Genomic DNA, 22,214 nt, shown 5'->3' with positions numbered 1-22,214 from the left:
CACGCAGGGCGGTTTTCAACCAGAAATCACGGCTGTGTTCAGCAGGAGCGCAGAGAAGAAAATCCTCCGGGACAGCAGCGGGGATTCCTCACTGCAAAGGCCTGGACCGGAGCTCCGACTTCCAGGGAGAGACGCACGCACAGCCCGGTAACTCACGGGGTGTTTGTTTGGACCGGAGCGAGACAGGCAGAGAAAGACACGGAGGGGAGAGGCAGGGAGACAGATGGAGACCCCAGGTAAACTTTTCTTATTGCGTGGCAGATTGAGAGACAAACAGACAGACAGGCAGAGAGACAGACAGATTGCAGTGAAGCAGTTAGTCTCGTCTTGGTAAAATGAACAAATTCCATGTTGTATCATAACATTATTATGTCGTGTTAACTAATAGCAACACACATGATTTAAGCTGTCATCTGTGGTGTAGCCTGCATTAGTCCTGTAGTATTGGCAGTGACTTAAAGTTAAAGCCAGTCAGTGTTTGGACTATCACGCCGAACTCCATTTGAAAAAACAGTTATTTTACCGTTAACCGTTACATGCAGAAACATTATTCTCTTACCTGTGTTAAAAGTTATTTAACAGTGGTTACGTTTACTAAAGTACTGTACTTAAGTATAAATTTGATGTACTTGTACTTGACTTCAGAATTACCATTTTATGCTAGGCTACTATATACTTACTGTAGCGTTACTCCGCTACATTTTAGAGGCTAATGTGACAACTAACATTGCAAGTTTTACATACAAGTATTGTCAGCAAATCGTAGTTAAACTATCAACAAAAGTATTCAATTATTCCATTTTTTTTACTTTAGCTAGCTAATACAAAGGGCTTCGTGTACTGTTTGGTTTAGTCTATAAGAATCATATTTTATAAACTGCTCCTGTATGTTGTATGAAAAATCTGAATTTACAAAGTAACATGTAACTAAAGCTGGTTTAAAGTATAAAGTAGCATAAGATAGAATACTCAAGGTACAAGTACCCCAAATTTGGACTTTAGTACAGAACTTGAGTAAATGTACTTTCCACCACTACCACCTGGTATATAAAGTAGTTATTTTAGCTTCACACCCACCAGCTATAATAGGAACATGCTTACACAGTAATGCATTGTAAAGCATATCAAAACAATATTGTATAGTAATATTACACTGAAATGGGTTTTACCAAGTGGGGAGTACTTGTGGTAAGTTTACTGCATTTTGCTGACAATACTTGTAACAAAGTATTTTGCATTGTAGAATTGCTGCTTTTTCTTAAGTACTAGTACACTTCAATAGTGTGTGTGTGTGTGTGTGTGTGTGTGTGTGTGAGTGTGTCAACAGTATCTTGAAAACGCAGGAAATTAGCATTTGTGCACTATAGCTATTTGTCATTTTAGAGTATCAACATGATCCTCTGAATCTGATCTTCAGTATGGCAGAAGACTGTCTAACATTCACTTTCTCTGTTTTTGCAGTGTGAACAGCTACCTCAGCTAAGATCAACAAAGCTCGGCCAGGGTAAGCTAAGCTAGGAAACTTCCAGAACCATGGCTGAGACGCTGTTTGGTTTATCAGCCAACAGGCGCATTGTTGCCGGCCTGCTGGTCAACTTGCTGTCCTCCATCTGTATTGTCTTTATCAACAAGTGGATCTACGTACACTATGGCTTCCCCAACATGACCTTGACCCTTGTTCACTTTGTGGTCACCTGGCTGGGACTCTACATCTGCCAAAAAATGGACATTTTCTCTCCAAAAAGCCTCCCAGTTCGCAGGATTGTGTGGCTGGCTCTCAGTTTCTGTGGGTTTGTGGCCTTCACCAACCTTTCCCTGCAGAACAACTCAATAGGAACGTACCAGCTGGCTAAAGCTATGACCACACCCGTAATCATCCTCATCCAGACCACCTACTACAAGAAGACCTTCTCCACCAAGATTAAACTGACACTGGTAAGGAAAGTTTAAGTAATCTCCTCGTTACAGTAATCTTAACGTTGTAGCTGCCACAAACTTGCTAAGTGTTTTGGGCTCTTTTGTTGCATAAAGCTTTGGGCTGGGTTCAGGTTTGATTATTCTTAAATGCAGATTATTGAAAAAAATGTGTAGACAATGTTTTTATTAGCTTGGCAAGCTAATGGATGAAAAATATTGAGGAAAGAAAAGCAAAACTATAGATCAACACAGTAATCCTACAACTGTCTTGAGTTTCCCTGTTTGAGCTTTTTTGGACTTCTACCTGTCTGTTTCTGTGCCTGTCTGCTTCTCCAGGTGCCAATAACATTGGGGGTGTTGTTGAACTCGTACTACGATGTGCGGTTCAACCTGCTGGGGACAACGTTTGCGTCGCTGGGTGTTCTGGTGACATCGCTTTACCAAGTGGTGAGTAAATATACGAAACGTCTCAGGAAAGACTAAATGGTCTCTGTGAAACTGAGGAGAATAAAATGCATCTCTTTCTCTCTCTCCCTGTCTGTTTCTCTGCCTGTCTCTCTCTCAGTGGGTGGGGGCTAAACAACATGAGCTCCAGGTGAACTCCATGCAGCTTCTGTACTATCAGGTACGACTCAACACCAGAGACGGGTAGAGTGAACATGACTTGGGATTGTTGGCCTTGATGTAGGACTTGATTGGGGACTTGATCCCCTTCATTTGGGATTTGACTTGGGACTTGTTGACCTGGGACTTGACTTGATCCAGCCCTAATGTGTTTAAATGTCTTAAATGACAGCTGCTTGATAAAATCTGCCAATACAAAATAAATCAAGTCAGTATTCATCGGCTCTGATACAGGTCAGATGCTGATCAGCTTAATGCCTCCCTAAATATTAATTATAATGACTGTAATATATAATATTAATACTTCATGACAGTGATGTTAACAGTGAGTGTCCTGTCAGGCTCCTCTGTCGTCGGGCTTCCTGCTCTGCGTGGTTCCTCTGTTCGAGCCGCTGACTGGAGATGGAGGAATATTTGGACCCTGGTCTCTGCCAGCTCTGGTCAGACTCCACATCACACACACAACACTTAGTTAAAACACACACAGAACACACACATTCCACATTCTGGTGTTTCACCAGCTGTTCGTAAATCCATCAGTAGGTTTGTACGTAAAGTTTCAAACTACCGAGTTACCAAATTGTGTTGCACCAGTCAAACGTGAGCGATGTCTTAGCTAGTAAAGCCTTTAGTCATGTGTACATCAGTTGCTAAGTAACATCTGTGGCAGCGTCCAATCAGAAAGTATTCGACAATGTACAACATAGTCTCAACTGCAGCATCACATGTCAGCAAAAGATCCATCATAACATTTAATAACATTTAAGGCTAGGCTAAGTTTGATCTTGTGACCAGCTGGATCCAGGCTTTTATTGTAAAGGCCCTGATTTTGTATATTGTCATGTTGCTGGGGTAACAGTGATGTCCTCTTGTTGCCTAGGCGACAGTGCTGTTTTCGGGTGTGGTGGCGTTCCTGGTCAACCTATCCATCTACTGGATCATCGGAAACACCTCGGCTGTCACGTATCCTTAAATACACGGGAGCCCAAAAAGACCTCTTAGAGGTTTCTGGTCTATCTGAGGTAGTCTTGGTCTTCTTGAGGAGGTTTTGGGTGTGAAAGGTTTATTAAGGGTTCCTAGAGGTCTTCAGGAAGTTATTTTAGATATAAGATTTCATTATTTTAGATGGCTCTCATATATGTTGTTGTTCTCCTGACTGTAGTTCGCAGCTACAACATGTTTGGTCATTTTAAATTCTGCATCACTCTGATTGGAGGATACTTGCTGTTCCATGACCCGCTGTCACTCAACCAGGTGAGTCTTAATGTGCTGCTCTGATGATTCAAACCAGCGACCTTCTGGCTCCAATCCCACCATTATTTTCTCATCCTCTCTTCCTGTCTCACACTCAGGCGTTGGGGATCCTCTGTACTCTGGCAGGCATCCTGTCTTACACTCACATCAAGCTGGCTGAACAGGAGGAGGGCAAGAGCCGCCTGGCTCAAAGACCATAGGCTGACTTACCTGTCAATCAACTGCACGGACTCCTGCCATTAGCTGCCCACAGTGTGACCGGCTGGAGAGAACTCTTTATATATTTTTAAATTTTTATTATGAGTATTTTTGTAGGAGAGTACAGCTTTTACACAGACGGATGCAGGAGGTCGCGTTCAGCTTCATTTCCTCCCAGAACTCCCGGCTGTGTGTGTTGACGGATTGAATGACCTTTGGTACGTTCGGTGGATGTGGTTTCCAAGCTACTAATCAAAGGAGACTCCAGGCTGATGTCATCATAGGGTGGGAAGAGTTAAAGGACAGACTATCAGACTAACAGATCCATGAGCCTGTAATAACAAAGCCTATTGGTTGTGTGTATGTACTGTTTCTGGACTCTAAACAGTCCATGAACGCCTTCTATCAGGTCCTATCTATAAGGGATTTGTCATTTAATGAAAAAGGTTTTGTTTTAAAGTGACAGTGAAATTAGAAGGCAGTGGAATACCAAATCATTTCTGCAACTTGCATTAAGTTATGGTGTTGAGTTTAAATGGTTATGTTTGTTTACACTCCAAAATCTGAACTTATCCTTCAATATACCTCGACACTGACTTAGAATGATGGTCCAACTATTTTCAAGCTGTCCACAAATGATTTCAACAGACACCTGAAAACCTATCAACCAGTATTTTCAAGTGTTGTGTGTAATACACACTTTTTAGTCTAATTACAAATTACATAGCCAATTAAAAGCTCATAACTTACAGCTGGTGTGATGAGTAAACCAGCAGCAGTATGTAGACATTATTATGGCTATATTATCACCAGAAACAGGCGCAGGAAGCTAGCAGCTAACACACTAGCAAGTTGGGAACAGTCTGATTTCAGACAGAAATAAACAGAACAGTTTCCTGATAAATGAAACTACAGAAACTGTTGGTTCACAATATTTTTAGTTGTCAGTGACTAAATAGGTTTGTCTTGTTTTAAACTGAGTGTTTAGGGTCTTCAGTGTTTCAGGCTGCCCTTAGTCTCATTCACTGTCACTTTAATTTATTTGTTTCTTCATTTTACTTTTGTTTGTAGCAGTTTTTGACAGTTGTCAAGTTGTTAAATTTTGATGACTTCTCACCACGTCCATCTGTCGCAGTGTAGGGCCGACGTGGGGAAGTTCAGTCAGATCACAATAAGATCCCAGGTTGTAAGGAAGAGGCAGGCGGTGTGGAGGTCAAAGTTCAAATCAGTGAAGTGTGACCTGATATGTTTGGCATGGTGATCAATCAAAGCTAATATCTGTTGTGTATTTAATAATAAAAAAACTACCATCAGTCATTTTACTGCTGAAATAAAACCAATCACAATGTCTGTGATGTGCTGCAGCCTCACCACGTATGATCTGACTGCACCGTGACAGAGACTCAAACAGAGCGCGCTCAGTTAATTGGCAGCTTCAGAACGACGCTTTCACTATTGTCATTTCACTTTACTGTGTTGAACATATTCAGTCTGCTGAATAAAAACTGATTTAGTGACTACAGCTGTTTGTTTTTCTGCTGAGTTTCCACTGATACAGGCATGCGGTGGTGGAAGAGGTATTCAGATCCTTTACTTAAGTTAAATTATCAATTCATTGATTTAAAAAATAGTTAATCACAAGTAAAAGTCCTGCATTCAAATCCCAAAAAGTACAGAAGTATTATCAGCAAAATCTATGTGAATCTGTGTGTGAAGTACTACACAAAAAAACATTTTACTGTTGTAGCTGTTCGAGGTGGAGTTACAGTAGTGTTACTGATTTTATCTTAATGCACTGTGTTTTATAATTGTATCAGTGATCAGTAGCAATAGTAGTGGAGTAAACCTGCTGCAGCTAGCTGTTCTACAGAATGTGAACATGGTTTCATTTATTCTACATTATAAACACCTAAAATGTAGTTTTCCTGTGAACAGCTCTTCTGTTCAACTTCTCCTGGCTCAGAGCTGAGTTTGCAGTACCACCGTGTGTGTGTGTCATTAAAACTGTGTCAATAAAGCTACAACAGCAGCCCTTGTTCACACACACACACACACACACACACACACACAGAGTGGCTGTGCTGGATGAATGAATGAGTTGGAAAGAGTGTGTTTAGAAATATGTGTAGTCTCCTGAGGAGGAAAATCTGAGAGCTGCTGTAAAACAACCTCACAAAGACTCCGTTCTGTTTCCACTGACGGTCAGTTTGGTTTCAGTTAAATGGGTTCACTTTGGTTTGATTTACCACTTTGATAAATTAGATCAACGTAGCAGCTTAATGGTTTGATTAAAGTTTCCTCAAAATACACACATGTAAAATTCTCATTCAAGAACAACTACTACCAATACTTCAGTTACTGCTAGTACTACTGGTACATATAGTCAATGGTGGAGGAGGTATTCACATCTTTACTTAAGTAAAAATAGCAATACTGCAATATAATAATACTCCGCTACAAGTAAAAGTCCTGCATTGAAAATGTCACCCAAGTACAAGTACATAGCCTATGTATTATTAGCAAGCAAAAAAAAATGATATTATATATATTAACCTTTTGGATTATTATTACTCGTGCATTAATGTGTAAGGAGAATTTTGCTGTTGTATTTTTATTTTAAGTATATTCTATACGCACTTTATTTTATAATAATGCATCATATTTTATAAGCTGGTCGCATGTTTTCTATGTAAAATCTTCTGTGAAGCAACTAGCTACAACCTAAAGCTGTCAAATAAATGCAGTGGAGTAAAAATAATGTGTAAGTATTTAATATTTCCCTCTGTCAAAGTCAAAGTAGTAGAAAGTAGCATGAAATGGAAATTCTTAAGTAAAGTACAAGTACCTCATATTTGTACAGTACTTGAATAAATGTACTTAGTTACTTCTCACTACTGCATAATACTATCTCTGTTAATACCGTAAACATATAGTACAACATAGCAACCATAAAATACTACCTGGCAACAGCTTAATACACCATAGCAACCATCTTGCCACACAAAATTACGGCCGGACGTTTAACCCAGACCGGGCAACCAAAACCATTTGCATTTATGAATGAAATTGTTAATGAGAACAATCGATTTAGGAACTTCTTGCGATGCCCCAAAAAACTTCAGCCGTCACCATCTTGGCCTTGCAGACAACTGTTACATGAGTAGTCGACCGTACGTATTGCCTGTCGATATGACACAACGTTAATGTGCCAACATATTTTATTGCTATTTATAGATTGAATAATATTGCAATTAAATTAAGCCACAGTATATGAATACGCCCATCAATGTCAAATATATAACTTAATGTAACTTAATAATGATATTTTCAGTAAGGCATAATTTGTGGACCCAACATGAGAGGGTCCTTCCGCGGTTCACACGGAAACCAACGTTAATGACCGATGTTTGTTTTGCTACAATTAGCAGGTAAACCTTTTCATTTTACAACAGTATTTACACGAAAATTTGAATAGCTAAGCGTGGATCTATGGTGTATAGTATTAGAGGTTTACTCTATGGCGACTTAATACGCACTAACTTCCAGTTAAACGGTGTTAAAACATTTGTTTACATTGGTTTCAGTGCGTCCATTCAAGTGGCCTAGCTAAAGACGTTAGCTATGCTAATGCTAACCCTGTTTTTGTTATGTATTTGTGTAACTTGCACATTTAAAATGTTACTGCTTCTGTACAACACCATAAAATGGACTGTCTTCTACAAGGCTAACATTAAGCTATTTCATCAGCCATATTACTAACGTCATTGAGAGCTAACGTTACCATGCTAACCCAGGCAATACAGCTAAGCTAGGAGGCTAACGAACGGTGTCTGCAACGAAGCTGCTGCGTGGGTGTGTGTCACACTAATGTTAGCGGTAGAATCAATGGTAACGTTATATAGAAATTGTTTACTGTGCTATCCACTTTTTCTTTAATCATGCAACTAATATTTGACGTAAATGTAAAATGAGATAAATTTTATATTTAACGGTAACTCTCGTTTTATTATTCCGATTCTGTCAAATTATCAATATCGAATTGACAACCAAGTTTTATAATAATAATGATAATAATAACAGTGTATTTATATTGCACTCTTCAAAACTGCAGATTGCAAAGTGCTTGACTAGGAAAAAAGTAAAAGACAGAATATAAAAGATATATACGAATACAAAGGGAGAATAGTAAACCATAAGAAGTTACATCTTGTCATACATGCAAATTGCCCCAGTTTGTGCCTCTTATTACCATTACATTCAAGTCACAAGCATACTCTTTTGAAAAATAAATACCTGGCAGGTATATTATAAAATATTTTGATTGCTGCACGAAAAGATTTGTAACCCATTTCACAAGTTGCTACTGTATATCCTCATCCAGGTAGCCGTAATTGATGTTGATTGACGTCCTTGCTAAATAGCCTTTTCTTGTTGACTTTCCTCAGTATGCCTGCTGAACGCAAGCGCTCAGTAAACATGGATGAGAAAGACGTTTGCCCCCTCAGTAACAAGGAAAAAGAGAAGGACAGAGATGGTGAGAGAAGACCAGCATCTGCTCGAGACAAAGCAAAGGACGAGGCCAAAATGAGTGGTAAAAAAGACAGCGGCAAGGAGGAGAAGAGAAAGCGCCTAGAGGAGGAAAAGAAGAAGAAAGAGGAAAAGGAGCGAAGAAAGAAAGAGGAGGAAAAACAGAAAGCGGAGGAGGAACAGAAGAAGAAAGAGGAGGAGGAGAAGAGACATCAGGAGGAGGAGGAGAGGAAACTTCAAGAGGAGGAGGCCAAAAGACAACGTGAGGAGGAGGCAGCTCTCTTGAAGTAAGTGATGGAGAACTAAAATGAAGTGATGCATTTATTATTGTAATGTGGCAGCTTTATGTTTCCTGCATCCAGACAGTCTATACCAATTACATGACCCTCACGAAAGCCAAACCCAATGCAAGTGCCCTCTCTTTTACAGTTGTCTTGCTGTCATTGTGTCATCTTTTTCCATTTTACCTCTATCTATCTCTGCAGGGAGAAGGAGGAGGGGCATCAGCTGCACCAGGAGGCCTGGGAGCGCCATCACTGCAGGAAGGAACTCCGCAGCAAGAACCAGAACGCCCAAGAGGGTCGGCCCGAAGAGGCCTTCTTCAGCCGACTGGACTCCAGCCTTAAAAAGAACACTGCCTTTGTCAAGAAGCTACGTACTCTTACTGAACAGCAACGAGACTCGCTCTCCAACGACTTTGGCTCACTGAACCTCAGCAAGTACATCGGCGAGGCCGTGAGCTCTGTCGTAGAGGCCAAGCTGAAGATCTCCGATGTAGGCTGCGCTGTCCATCTGTGCTCCCTCTTCCACCAACGGTACACTGAGTTTGCTCCGTTACTGTTACAGGCGTGGAAGAAGCACTTTGAAGCGAGGAAGGAGGACAAGGCGCCTAACGTGAGCAAGCTGCGCACAGACCTGCGCTTTATTGCCGAGCTCACCATCGTTGGCCTCTTCACAGACAAAGAGGGCCTTTCGCTCATTTACGAGCAGCTGAAGAACATTATTGGGACCGACCGGGAGACGCACACTCATGTGTCGGTGGTAATCAGCTTCTGTAAGCACTGTGGGGATGACATTGCCGGTCTGATGCCCCGCAAGGTGAAACTGGCTGCTGAGAAGTTCGGCTTGGCCTTCCCTCCGAGCGAGATAATCAGCACAGAGAAACAGCAGCCCTTCCAGAACCTCCTACGGGAGTACTTCACATCACTCACCAAACACCTAAAGAAGGACCACCGGGAGCTGCAGAACACTGAGAGGCAGAACAGGTGAGTACCAGACCACAGTTAACATTTTCACCTTTTTTTCGTCCCACAGTGAAAAGTGCTCTTTGGCTACTTTGTTGTTCACTTTGATAAGAGCTCATAACATTTTCTCCTCTTCAGGCGTATCCTACATTCCAAAGGGGAGCTGAGTGAAGACAGGCACAAGCAGTATGAGGAGTTTGCCACTTCCTACCAGAAGCTGCTGGCCAACACTCAGTCTCTGGCTGATCTGCTTGATGAAAACATGCCGGAGCTGCCTCAGGACAAGACTGTGCAGGAGGGTGTGTGACCTTTCTTTTCCACAGTTATAGTTAAATTAAAAGTTATCTTTTAAGGACAAGATAGGACAAGATAGGACAATATTTGTTTTTATTTAAAATGAAGTCTAGATGAGGTGAACATGTGTGTCTTCTCTCTGCTCTCTCAGAGCATGGTCCCGGCATTGATATTTTCACCCCTGGTAAGCCTGGAGAGTATGACCTGGAGGGAGGGATCTGGGAAGATGAAGACGCTCGTAACTTCTATGAGAACTTGGTGGACCTGAAGGCCTTCGTCCCTGCCATCCTCTTCAAGGACAACGAGAAGAGCGGCCAGGGCAAAGACAAGGAAGATGCCAAAGGTATGTTTAATAAATCCACAGACGGATGAAGAAAGACATTCACGCAGAGTTTTGTTCTGACTGTGCTGTGGTTGCTGTCTGGTTCAGATGGCAGAGAGGGGAAGGACGCGGCCAGCACCACAGAGGAACTGGAGCTGGAGCTGGAGGCTCTGGACATCACAGACGAACCTCTTGAACTGGAGGGACCAGACGAGGCAGAAAGTGAAGAACTGGCAAAAAAACTTCTGGATGAGCAAGGTAAACATGAGCCCCTTTCAGAGAAGCAGCTCAGAACTTCAATGTGATTGAATTTTACATGTCGGCCTCATGTCTATATAAACGGCCCCTTACATCAGAGCTGCAGACTTGAGACTTGAGTCGGACTCGATTCACAAAAATTAGGACTAATCATGGACTCGTCTGCTGTGAGACTCGACTTGCTTGAGACTTGACATTGTGACGCTTAACAATTGAAAAATACCTGAGGGAATGTAGTTGTGTCTTTTGGAGCTCAGCCAAACTGTCATGAATAATTAATAACGTCACCAGGATGTGCAACGCCTCCATAATCTAATGCACATCTTCAGCTGCAGGCTCCAGAATATAATGGAGAAAACCCTACATTCAGATGAGAGAAATTAGCCGTTCATTATAAAATGTATTTGTGTTTTTGTGTTGTTCTGAAGCTCTTAATTGTCCGGTTATCGTGCAGTGTGAATTGTATTTTAACCTTTATTTTTGTATGTGAAGAACAAGAGGATGAGGAGGCCAACACAGGCTCCCACTTGAAGCTAATCGTGGACGCCTTCATCCAGCAGCTCCCCAACTGTGTCAACAGAGACCTCATAGACAAGGTGACGAGAAACAAACAAGCATGACTACGTTTAACGTGGTGTCCACAGTAGAAATGCCAAGATGTATTGTAGGCATGTTTTTCTACCTGACCTCTGCTACATGATTAGCTCTTACACATGAAGTGTTATAAATGAGTAATGGCAGGTTGCCGACAAGTAAAAAATGTTGTATCTTTAAATGTCCGAGCACTGTGTTTTTACTCCCGCAGGCTGCCATGGACTTCTGCATGAACATGAACACCAAGTCTAACAGGAGGAAGCTCGTCCGAGCCCTCTTCACGGTCCCCAGGCAGAGGTACAGAGAGAGTTCCCCTCAGCTCTGAGGAGTGTTTTAGCCTCTTTCAGCTCATTGTTTTGATCAATCTAACGTTGTTCTGTGTTTGCTGGATGTATAAACAGGCAAAACAACTTTATAACGTGATAATATGTGTTGGAAAAAATCCATTAATGCAGCTTTTTTAACTAAAAGGATACGCACAATACTTGTTAGTAGATACATTCAGTGTTGGTTTGTGTCTTTTCGTGGGATTTATTGGAAAACATAGAATATTGCAGCCTTATCTTGTACCTTCAAGCACCAGCAGGGGGTGCCATCATCATACTTTATGGTCTGAAGCTCAGCGGAGGACTGACTCTTTCTCCTCTTGCAGGTTGGATCTTCTGCCCTTCTACTCTCGCCTGGTTGCAACTCTTCATCCCTGCATGTCGGACGTGGCCGAGGACCTCTGCTCCATGTTGAAGGGTGACTTCAGGTTTCATGTAGGTCCTATATTGTCACGGCTCTTGAGTAATATACTTTATTGTGACCAGATAGGTTAGACACAAAATCAAATACATGGGGATGGAGTGACATGAACAGGCACAGTAACGGTTGTTGGTGAAATTTGGTGTTCGGAAACTCTGCAGAAGCAAACTGGCAGGGCTCTACGTTTTTCAATTACAACGTTTCTTGATCATTTTGTTGTATTAATGTTTGTGCTGTAGATTCGGAAGAAGGACCAGATCAACATCGAGACAAAAAATAAAACCGTCAGATTTATCGGAGAACTGGCCAAGTTCAAGATGTTCTCAAAAACGGACACGCTTCATTGTCTCAAGGTGGGTGAAAAATCTGAGGCTTTGTTGTCTCCAAGCTGATCAATGTGAGTGTTTTAACACACACAGACCTCTTTATAGATATTAATATTAAACGTGTGTGTGTGTGTGTGTGTGTGTGTGTGTGTGGCCCAACAGATGCTGCTGTCTGATTTCACCCATCACCACATAGAGATGGCCTGCACACTGCTGGAGACCTGCGGCCGCTTCCTCTTCAGATCCCCCGACTCTCACCTGCGTACCAGCGTCTTGCTGGTTAGTACACATCATCATCATCATCCTCATCCTCATCATCACAGTAGATCAATTGGGTTAAAGCAGAAAACAATAACACGATAAAGGAAAGAAAAATAGAGCTAATAGGGAAAATGTTGGAGCATAATGGTGGGCACAAAGTCTGTTTGAGTAGCTGCTATTTTATAATTTTATATCCTGATATTAAACAAGGTTTGTGGTTGTTAGAAACAGTGTCTCCACTATATAGTTTGTCCACCAGAGAGCACAGACAGGGGATTCGTATCAAGATTGTTTAAGTTAAAAAAACAATTACTATCAGGACATATTTATAATTTGTCTTAGTTTTAATGTAAACAGCTGATATTTTGTCAAATCCTGTCTGCGTTCCAGGAGCAAATGATGCGTAAAAAGCAGGCACAGCATCTGGACGCCCGCTACGTGACGATGGTAGAGAACGCCTACTACTACTGCAACCCCCCACCGGTGGAGAAGACGGTGAAGAAGAAGAGGCCGCCGCTGCAGGAGTACATCCGCAAGCTGCTCTACAAGGACCTGTCCAAGGTCACCACTGAGAAGGTGCTGAGGCAGATGCGCAAGCTGCCCTGGCAGGACCCTGAGGTGAAGAGCTACCTGATCTGCTGCATGGTCAACATCTGGAACGTCAAGTACAACAGCATCCACTGTGTGGCCAACCTGCTGGCCGGCCTGGTGGCCTACCAGGAGGACGTGGGTATCCATGTGGTGGACGGAGTGCTGGAGGACATCCGTCTGGGCATGGAGGTAAGGAGAGAGAAATATATGGCTGAAAATGTGTACTGATATTCTGATGGAGTAATACTTGTGTAATATTTACTGACAATAGATACCAGGAATGAATTGAACAGGTTTATTTCTGCAGTGAGAAGACAGGATGACAAACAAAACCAGGTGCTAATCTTAACTGACATTTTTGACAGCTGACAGAAGAATCCACGTTGTTACTGTCGTTAGTGTGAAGAACACTGCTACATGTTGCAGGACACGTGAGCGTGCTGTCTGGCTCCATGCTGAGCTGAAGTCATGTGGTTTTACACAACACCTTCACGTGGTTGAATCTACAGCTCAGGCTCTGACGACATGTACAACTGTTGGCCAGCGCACGTTAGAAACCATCCTTACCCCCTAACTGATCCCAAAATCAGTCAGAAAATAGCTAAAAATATCCATCACTGTTTCCTGAAGCATTGGATCTGAATACCTTTTCCACCTCTGTCCATTCGCAGGTCAACCAGCCCAAGTTCAACCAGCGGCGGATCAGCAGCGCCAAGTTCCTGGGCGAGCTCTACAACTACCGCATGGTGGAGTCGGCCGTCATCTTCCGCACCCTCTTCTCCTTCATCTCCTTTGGGATCAATCAGGACGGCAGCCCCAGCTCGTTGGACCCCCCAGAGCACCTGTTCCGCATCCGCCTGGTCTGCACCTTGCTCGATACCTGCGGCCAGTACTTTGACCGGGGCTCCAGCAAGAAGAAGCTGGACTGTTTCCTCATCTACTTCCAGGCACGTCTGCTCCTCATGCACCTCTAGTCCCTGTCTGTAGTCCTGGACTCTCAGTATCTCTCTCTTTCCAACTTGATTTGATTATTGTGAAGTACCGTTTCCTGTTTCCTAGTTAGTAAAGGAGCTTTAAGACGCAACTGATAAGTACCTGAAGATATTTAGATGCTGTATATTTGTGTTTAATTGCCAGACACTGAAGTATTCTATTGTGCTTCTGTTGACTCCTGATAGTTCTTTCAGTCTTTAAAGAATCTGATGTGGCCCTACTGCGCCTGGAAATTGAACAAAAATATTTCCAGGTCTCTCTTGCCAAAGATGATGTATCTCAAGAGACTTTCTGTTAAAATAAGCAAACAAATAATGTTGTGTGTGTCTGCAGCGGTACATCTGGTGGAAAAAGAGCATTGATGTCTGGACCAAGGACCACCCGTTCCCCATCGACATCGACTACATGATCAGCGACACCCTGGAGCTGCTCAGGCCCAAGATGAGGCTCAGCTGCTCCCTGGAGGAGGCCACCAAACAGGTCGCCGACCTGGAGAGGGAGGTGCTCGTCAAACTCGGTAGGAGCATATCTGTCTATATCTGGCACGTAATTACTGCATTACTGCAGTGCACAGGATGTGAGAGTCTGTTTGGCAGCCGGTCTCACCGGTCGTCCCGGCTGGGGGGCATTCCCCGCTGTGGAGGACGACGGCGCTGCATCACTCCATCACTCTTCACTCGGCTTTATCTGTCAGACAGGTTTAGCTCATCGAAACACACACATACCTGACACACACAGTCACTCCAACGAGCCAGTCAATGCAGATTTTTTAGGAACAATAATTATGAATGAGCATTAATGACGTCCATTGCAGAGTTTATTTTAGGATGTTGTTTGTGTTTTTGTGTTGCTCTTTTTCTGTGTGTCTGAATCTTCAGCTGTTTTCATAACCAATTAATCACACAAGTCATCCTTGTAGTATCTTTGTGTTGGACTGAACAAGCAATTGTTAAATGTCACTCTGAAAAGCCCATTGGTTCCTATAATATATATATCTAGCAACCAATAACTCCTTTAGTGTACATATGGGCATGTGAGTTTTATATGAATATAGACTCGAAACAGTGAACCTAAACTGCTTTGCTGTGTTACAACTTGTAATGAGTACTTATATCCGAGCTGTGCTGCAGAGTAATGTGAGGTTTCAGGAAGGCAACGAAGGAGAGAGAAGAACATGTCGAGGGAGAAGGAAATGCTGGTGGAGCAGGTGTCTGCTCGGCCTGATAGCAGCACAGGAACACCGGCTTTGTTCGGCAGTTTCAAGGTGTTGACTTGGAATGTGCAGAGAAAAATGTAAACAGCAGCTCCACCCGCTGAGAGTGACAGGCTGTGGCAGTACTCCGGTCCTTTAATGAAGTAAAAGTACCATTACACCAGCGTATAAATACTCCTTAAAAAGTCCTTAATTCAAAGGTTTTGTTTGGAAAATGTACTTAAACTACCAAGTACTTATTCTGTGGTAAATTACATTACTAGATTGTTAATACTGATGTTATAGAAACATTTTACTGTTGCAGCTGCTCGCTAGTTTTAACTACTTTATACACAGTTTGGTATTTTAGTCCACTGGTTCCCAACCAAGGGGTTGGAAGAGAGGAAAGAAGAAAAAACAATGTTCTGATGCACAAATCTGTATTTTTTTTTAACTTTTCTGTGAAATATTAGTTTCACCTCTTTGTGAAGTAAATGTACTTCTACTACTGGTGTGTGTGTGTGTGTGTGTGTGTGTGTGTGTGTGTGTGTGTGTGTGTGTGTGTGAGAGAGAGAATGCAGGAGAGAAAGTGATTGATGAGGCTGATGGAGGCCCCCTCAGTTAAACAGTGGTGCCATTGTTTTACCTTTCATACTTTGACCAGGATCAGGCATTCCTGAGTCCCCGAGTCACACAAAACCTGATCTTCAGCTTCAGGCCGCCTGCCTGACTTTATTTCTTTGCTGTCGCCACAATTGTATAATTAGACTCCGTAATTGGTCGCCCGTATTATTACCCAGGTTGGCCGGTAACACAGAAGAACACACCAATGAAACAAGTATTCCCTCCTGAAGGTTTGCTCTATTTATAACTGAAGATTTGTTTGAGTAAAGCTGCTCTCCCGTGTCGAGTCTGGCTTTGAGTTATTCGTGATACAATCTGTCATCACCACCTGTGTGTTATCTCAGAATGTGAGATATGTGCAGAATATTTCCTGTTTTTCTCAAAAAAGAGAGTTTCGGCGTCCTCGTCTTGTGTGTTCACATGTGTCGTACTGTGCGTTTTCATGAAGGTCTGGCGATGGAGAAGGACGGTCGCTCCAGTGCCATGAGCGAAGGGGAGGGTCTCGATGAGGAAGACGACGACGGCGATGACGATGAGGAGGGAGGTGCAGAGACGGAGGAGCAGTCGGGCAACGAGAGTGAAATGAACGAGCAGGAGGAGGATGTGAGTCATTGTCTCTGTTGTGTCGGTGAGGTGACGCGACTGCTTCACGCCCAGAAGACTGAAAGTCTGCGTAAATAATTCTGTCCGTCCTTCATCTTGTTGTTAGAGTCAACCAAACTTTTTTCCCTCCTTTTTCTGCCTTTTCAGCACGTCTCTGCATGTAAACAGTGCGAGCTGCTGGTTGTTGTCCGTGTCTCGCAATAATTGGTGCTCTTGCTTGGGTTTATGGGGTCATCTAAATACCAGGACTCCAGCCATTACTATCATTCAGTGTTGTGTGTCTGTGTGTTGGAAACAATATTTATGTTGGTTTATTCAGGCTAGCTTTTCTTTTTCTCCACAGGAGGGTTCAGAGAACGAAGAGGAGGAGAGGGAGGAAGAGGAGGAAGAGAACACCGACTACTTGACCGACTCCAATAAAGAAAATGAGACCGATGAGGAGAACAATGTAAGATCGAACACATCCATATGAAGAGCTGTAGATAAGATATTCAGTGATAAATCAAAGGTGCTGTAATCACGATCGAGTGACTGTCGCCACATTTAGAGACACAGACCGGTGTTTTCAGATCACATTAACCCGTCACTTGGTTTTGGCAGCAAGTGAGAGTACATTTAATTTAGCTTTAAGAAAACTCTGATTTCATGAGAAGAAAGAGGTGTTCATTCAAAGATTCGTTGATTTGCTCATGGTAATCTGCTGCCTGTGTGCAGGAGGTTACCATCCGTGGTGGTGGACTGAAGCACGTGGCCTGCGCTGAGGACGAGGACTTCATTCAGGCTCTGGATAAGATGATGCTGGAGAACCTGCAGGTACGGCATCCTGCCACTCACCTGTCGACTTAAGTGTGAACGCAGTGAACAGTTTAGGTTCACATGTTTTCAAGTCTGTCTTAAAACAATAGTCAGGTACATTGAAACAGGTTTAACCAGGTTTAAACATCTTCCAAAGTTAGTCTTTATAGTACAAAACTGTTGAGCTGCAGTGGAAGGATAGTTAAAATACGTGGGACTAAAAAGACTGTAACCTTGGAAGATCCGCTCAGACTGGTGATGCCTAATAATAGCTAATTAGCATTTTTGAGTAAATCTTGGCACAGAATGAGGACTGTGGACTTGATATTGGAAGCGCATTGCAGGAAGAGATCTTTTAATGTCCAGTATGAACTAGAGGAATGATTACTGCAAGAAAAGCCTGTTTCAATGTGCGTATGTGCACCTCACTGACTGTTGTTTCAAGGCAGACTTGAACAATTTGTCAGCCTTCAATGTCGGATCATAACAGGTCAAAGAAAATGTGTAGTGGTCATTTTGGAGGCTGCGGTTTGTGGTGCTGTTGAATTGTATCACGTTATACTGACAGGTGTTTCTATTATATTGTCCACCCCATTATTATCAGTGAGGATTGGCTAAGTAACCGAAACACCTCTCTGTGTCACGCAGTTCAACAGCAGCACACACGACATGCTCTGAAATGATCATACAGTTACAACAGTTTGAACAAAAGGTGAACGTTATAACCTTCATGAAGGAGGATTTGTTGCAGGACTGTTGTATTAAACTGCATTAGCTTTAGCTAGGGGTACCTAATAAACTGGCAAATTAGTGTATGCAGATTTGTTCAAAGTGCAAAGTTACCATGACAGCCTAGAGTCACATTTGTGGGAAATATGTCAGGTTGAACACTACCAGACTTTTCCTGTAAATACACCAGTTCTCCGCTGAAACAGGCTTCCCCTCAGTGTCCATTTGACTTTGATCTAAACATGCGAGGCTGTCTCTTCTTCTCACTGTGAAACTGACTTGACTGTGTTCGGCCACTGCAGCAGCGTAGCGGCGAGACGGTGAAGGTGCACCAGCTGGACGTGGCCATTCCTCTGCAGCTGAAGAGTCAGCTGAAGAAGGGGGGCTCCGGACAGCCGTGCATCGGGGAGGGAGACTCGGACATCTCCGACACCATGCAGTTCGTCATGCTAACGCGCAAGGGCAACAAGCAGCAGGTAAAGTAACACGTAGGCCGACTATTCCAGCAGGACTGTAGTACAGTTGTATAAACACATAGACGAGTGAATACCTGAGAGCAGAGGAGTGATACACTGTCACTGTCTCGTACAGAAACGTCCCCCTGAATGAAACCCCCTCACACACTCGCCTCCGTCCAACTGAGCCCAGGAATAATATTGACTCTGGACTTGTAGCTGTGTGTGTGTGTGTGTGTGTGTGTGTGTGTGTGTGTGTGTGTGTGTGTGTATGTGTATGTGTGTGTTTAGGCAGGCTGCAGCGGTGGAATGTGTGGTTTGAGGGCAGAGGCTGGTTCTTGTACTGTAGGGTGTGTCCAGCTTTTCTGCCAGTTGCCCGGAGGTTTAATGGAGCGTTCAGTCCACACGGCTTCACTCGTTTTAAAGGACAGCTGCAAGAAACTCACACACACACACACACACACACACAAGCAAACAAAAGCAAACAAGCAAACACATCATGAGAAAGTTGAAGAGAACACAGACCATCTTTGTAGGTGTGTGGATGGGAAATGATGTTTCTCTCTCTGTAAACACACACTGCCTCACCACGTTACTGCAGCAGTGAATAAAAGCATCCTGTGTGTGTCTGCTAGCAGCCAGTTAGCTTAGCTTAGCATAAATACTAGAGACAGGGGGAAACAGCTAGCCTGGCTCTGTCAGCCTTCAAAAACCCACATCAGTTGAACAAAACCTTTCACCTGTCTTGTGTTTTTAGTTATTGCTCCCTGATCTTGTGTATTTTATGCTAATGTGTGTGTTTCTGGTCAACAGTATAAGATCCTGAACGTGCCCCTGTCGTCCCACCTGGCAGCGAATCACTTCAACCAGCAGCAGGCCGAACAGGAGGAGCGCATGAGGATGAAGAAACTCACCCTGGACATCAATGAGAGACAGGAGCAGGAGGACTACCAGGGTACGCTAGCACGGCGACCGCCTGCTCTGTTCTGACATCACATATACACACATAGCAACACATTTTGACCAGTCGCCATGACGACTGTAAGAGTAAGGTCCTTTACGCTGCACGTCAGATTATAAAACTGGTCAGATAAATTCTCAAATGTGGGCAGAAGGAGATCCTCACACTGCAACACATTCCTGCTTCAGAGCAGACAGGAAGTTAAAAGAAAAAACAACAGAGTTGGATCACTTCCTTGTTGCTCAACGCTCAACACCTCTTTGGTCAATCACCACAAAAAAAACATAAACTGTGACCTTCATTACAACATCAGGGTGTGTTGTTCCACTTCTGTGAAGCTCTGCATCAGCCGCTGTTCATGCTGATAAGAAAAGGCAGGTTTATTTCCGCGTTGTAGCTTTTTACAGTCATTCTGACTCACATTCATTTTGACGCCTGATTTCTTTCATATAGTTTAGTCAGTGTTTTAGTCATGCATTTTTTACTTTTATGTCTTCTGACCATTTTTAAGGCTACAGCTGTTGTGTACAGTTACCATGGTTACAGGTTTTGTTCTTGTCTATCGACTCTGTTTACTCGTCCCGTGTGACTCTGACTGACTCTCCTCCAGTAAATCCAGTCATCATTATAAACTCTGAGCCGTCTTTCCCACCTAGCGTTAGTATTAGCATTCTCTCCACTGCTTCACTCACTTGTTCACTCACATGCTGCTTGCTGTCTGGGTTTAGCTTTAGCTAAAGAGAGAATTTAAACCGTCAGATAACATAGTGACTTGATTTATTTAATTTCTTTAGAGAACATCTGGAGGAAGATTTAGGTCGTGACCGCCGACATTAATCCTTCAGTCAGTCCTACTGACAGCGGCACCAAAGATAGCCGACTGAAAGCAACATCACCACATCCACAGTCCTTGATGATGTTACATTAGCTTACCTTTTTATAAACGGCGTGCTGGTCTGCATGTTTTCGTATTTCGTTCCAGCTGTTTTGTTGACGCTTCTTCTGGCATTGTAGGTGAATTTAATCCATGAATCTGTTTCGTACTTCCTTCCTTGAACAGGTTCCATTAGCTAGTCTCTTGTCTCATTTTTGTCATGTAAAAAAGTCCTTAAATAATATTTTTCATCACAGTTTTTATAGACATAATTAACATGTTGTGTGTGTGTGTGTTACAGAGATGATGCAGTCCCTTGCCCAGCGTCCGGCTCCGGCCAACACCAACCGGGAGCGTCGGCCTCGCTACCAGCACCCGAAAGGCGCTCCCAACGCCGACCTCATCTTCAAGACTGGAGGAAGGTGAGACCTGAGCCGCGATCACTGAAGCGCCGACACTCAAACAGACCGCAGAATGCGTTGGATGGCGATGTGAGGATTAGGGCTCGTTATCTTTGATATGTACTGACTCCACCTCATCGGTGTCTCTTTAAACAGCGTGAAAGTGGCAAGAAAGGGAAGGCATGAGAGGCGAGACAGACACAAGAGACAAGACAGGAAAGTCAAGCAGGAGAGAAGCCTAAGACAAGTGGTGGAGTAGGCTAGAACAGCTGTGTGTATCAGGCCCCATCGAGGACTTTAATTAAACATCATCAGCAGAGATGAAGCCTCAGAAAGTTAGTTAAAAAAAGCAGAGAGCCGGTTTTGTTCAGGAGTTCCTGTTTATATTTGCACTTTTAACTGATTCTGATTTTCAGGTGCTAAAAGTCAGATTATTAATATTTCTGTAAAAACTCTGGGAATATTTGGAAATAAAGATCACTTGAAGTTTATACTTTATTAACATCAACAGCACCTTGTGTGTCTTTCTTGCTTCTGTACTTGGAGGATGTGATTAATACATCCGTGGCTTTTAAGCTGGTTGGTGAGATACAAATGCTTTTATTGACAGAATCTAAAACACGCACATGCACATAGATTCATTTGGCAGCCTCACATCGTGTCAGTCAGTGGACAGGTGTAACTATCCTCATTGTTTCATATTGTGACAGGTTAAGCCTCATTTTAACAGAAAAAAAAAAATATAGTAAGATAATAAAAACAAAAGTAGGACGCAGCAGAGGGTGTGATTTGTCACAGAACAGCATGTTCACTGTAACACAAGTTTTGCTTCAGTAACGGTAATAAAACTTAATCTGATATTAAAGCAAGTATTGTGTGTGCATCACCGCCTGATATATCTTCTTCCTCTGTGCCATAGAGCTCCATTGTTGTTAAAAACTATTAAAACATCAATGAGCCACACTGTTGCACTGGGTGACCATGTTCCTTCATTACCCTGAACACACACACACACACACTGTAGTTTATTTGGTCTGATACTGTGGTAGCTCTCCCTATAATACACTGCATGTGTTAGACTATTGTAGGCAATGCTGCAACTCAATGAGCAGCTCTGTGGTAATATTGGATTTTTAGATGAGCTTCGTGTTAATGTAATGAAGTTCCAGATTGTGTCAGTCAATTTATTTTAAAGTCTGATTTGATATTATGGCAGTTTAATCCATGTTTTCCACAAAAGTGACACATTTTTTGAGAAAATGTTTATTATATATATTATATATAAGTATATATATATGTATATGTAAATATAATAAAAGTTAACAGAGATGAGAGGAGGGAAAAAGGATTGTCAGGTATTTCATTTAGTGGAACACACAAGTATTATAACCCCCACAGGATCTATAATCTATATTTTTATAATTGTGTAT

At 42.7% G+C, this 22,214-nt stretch overlaps 2 protein-coding genes across 2 annotated transcripts; both read left to right on the top strand.

The window, feature by feature from the left end:
- Window positions 1-1,533: 1,533 nt before the first annotated feature.
- slc35e3 (solute carrier family 35 member E3) lies at window positions 1,534-4,044 on the top strand. Its single transcript, XM_070929235.1, has 7 exons — window positions 1,534-1,935; window positions 2,254-2,364; window positions 2,483-2,542; window positions 2,883-2,981; window positions 3,422-3,504; window positions 3,711-3,795; window positions 3,894-4,044. Exons 1-7 carry the CDS (start codon window positions 1,534-1,536, stop codon window positions 3,993-3,995), a joined length of 942 nt encoding a protein of 313 aa, XP_070785336.1. The 3' UTR covers window positions 3,996-4,044.
- A 3,320-nt stretch (window positions 4,045-7,364) lies between these two features.
- upf2 (UPF2 regulator of nonsense mediated mRNA decay) lies at window positions 7,365-21,699 on the top strand. The gene is made up of 21 exons (XM_070928946.1): window positions 7,365-7,421; window positions 8,439-8,807; window positions 9,006-9,785; window positions 9,903-10,063; window positions 10,210-10,401; window positions 10,489-10,638; window positions 11,131-11,234; window positions 11,444-11,529; window positions 11,885-11,993; window positions 12,219-12,332; window positions 12,468-12,584; window positions 12,957-13,346; window positions 13,829-14,104; window positions 14,484-14,667; window positions 16,415-16,569; window positions 16,913-17,017; window positions 17,284-17,382; window positions 18,396-18,569; window positions 19,362-19,503; window positions 20,685-20,805; window positions 20,941-21,699. The coding sequence occupies exons 1-21, from the start codon at window positions 7,390-7,392 to the stop codon at window positions 21,041-21,043; spliced, it is 3,963 nt and encodes a 1,320-aa protein (XP_070785047.1). The 5' UTR covers window positions 7,365-7,389; the 3' UTR covers window positions 21,044-21,699.
- The last annotated feature ends 515 nt before the right edge of the window (window positions 21,700-22,214 follow it).

Source organism: Enoplosus armatus, chromosome 22 (assembly GCF_043641665.1).
Source record: "Enoplosus armatus isolate fEnoArm2 chromosome 22, fEnoArm2.hap1, whole genome shotgun sequence".
Taxonomy (NCBI): Eukaryota; Metazoa; Chordata; class Actinopteri; order Centrarchiformes; family Enoplosidae; genus Enoplosus; species Enoplosus armatus.
This window is presented reverse-complemented; position numbering and strand designations above follow the sequence as displayed.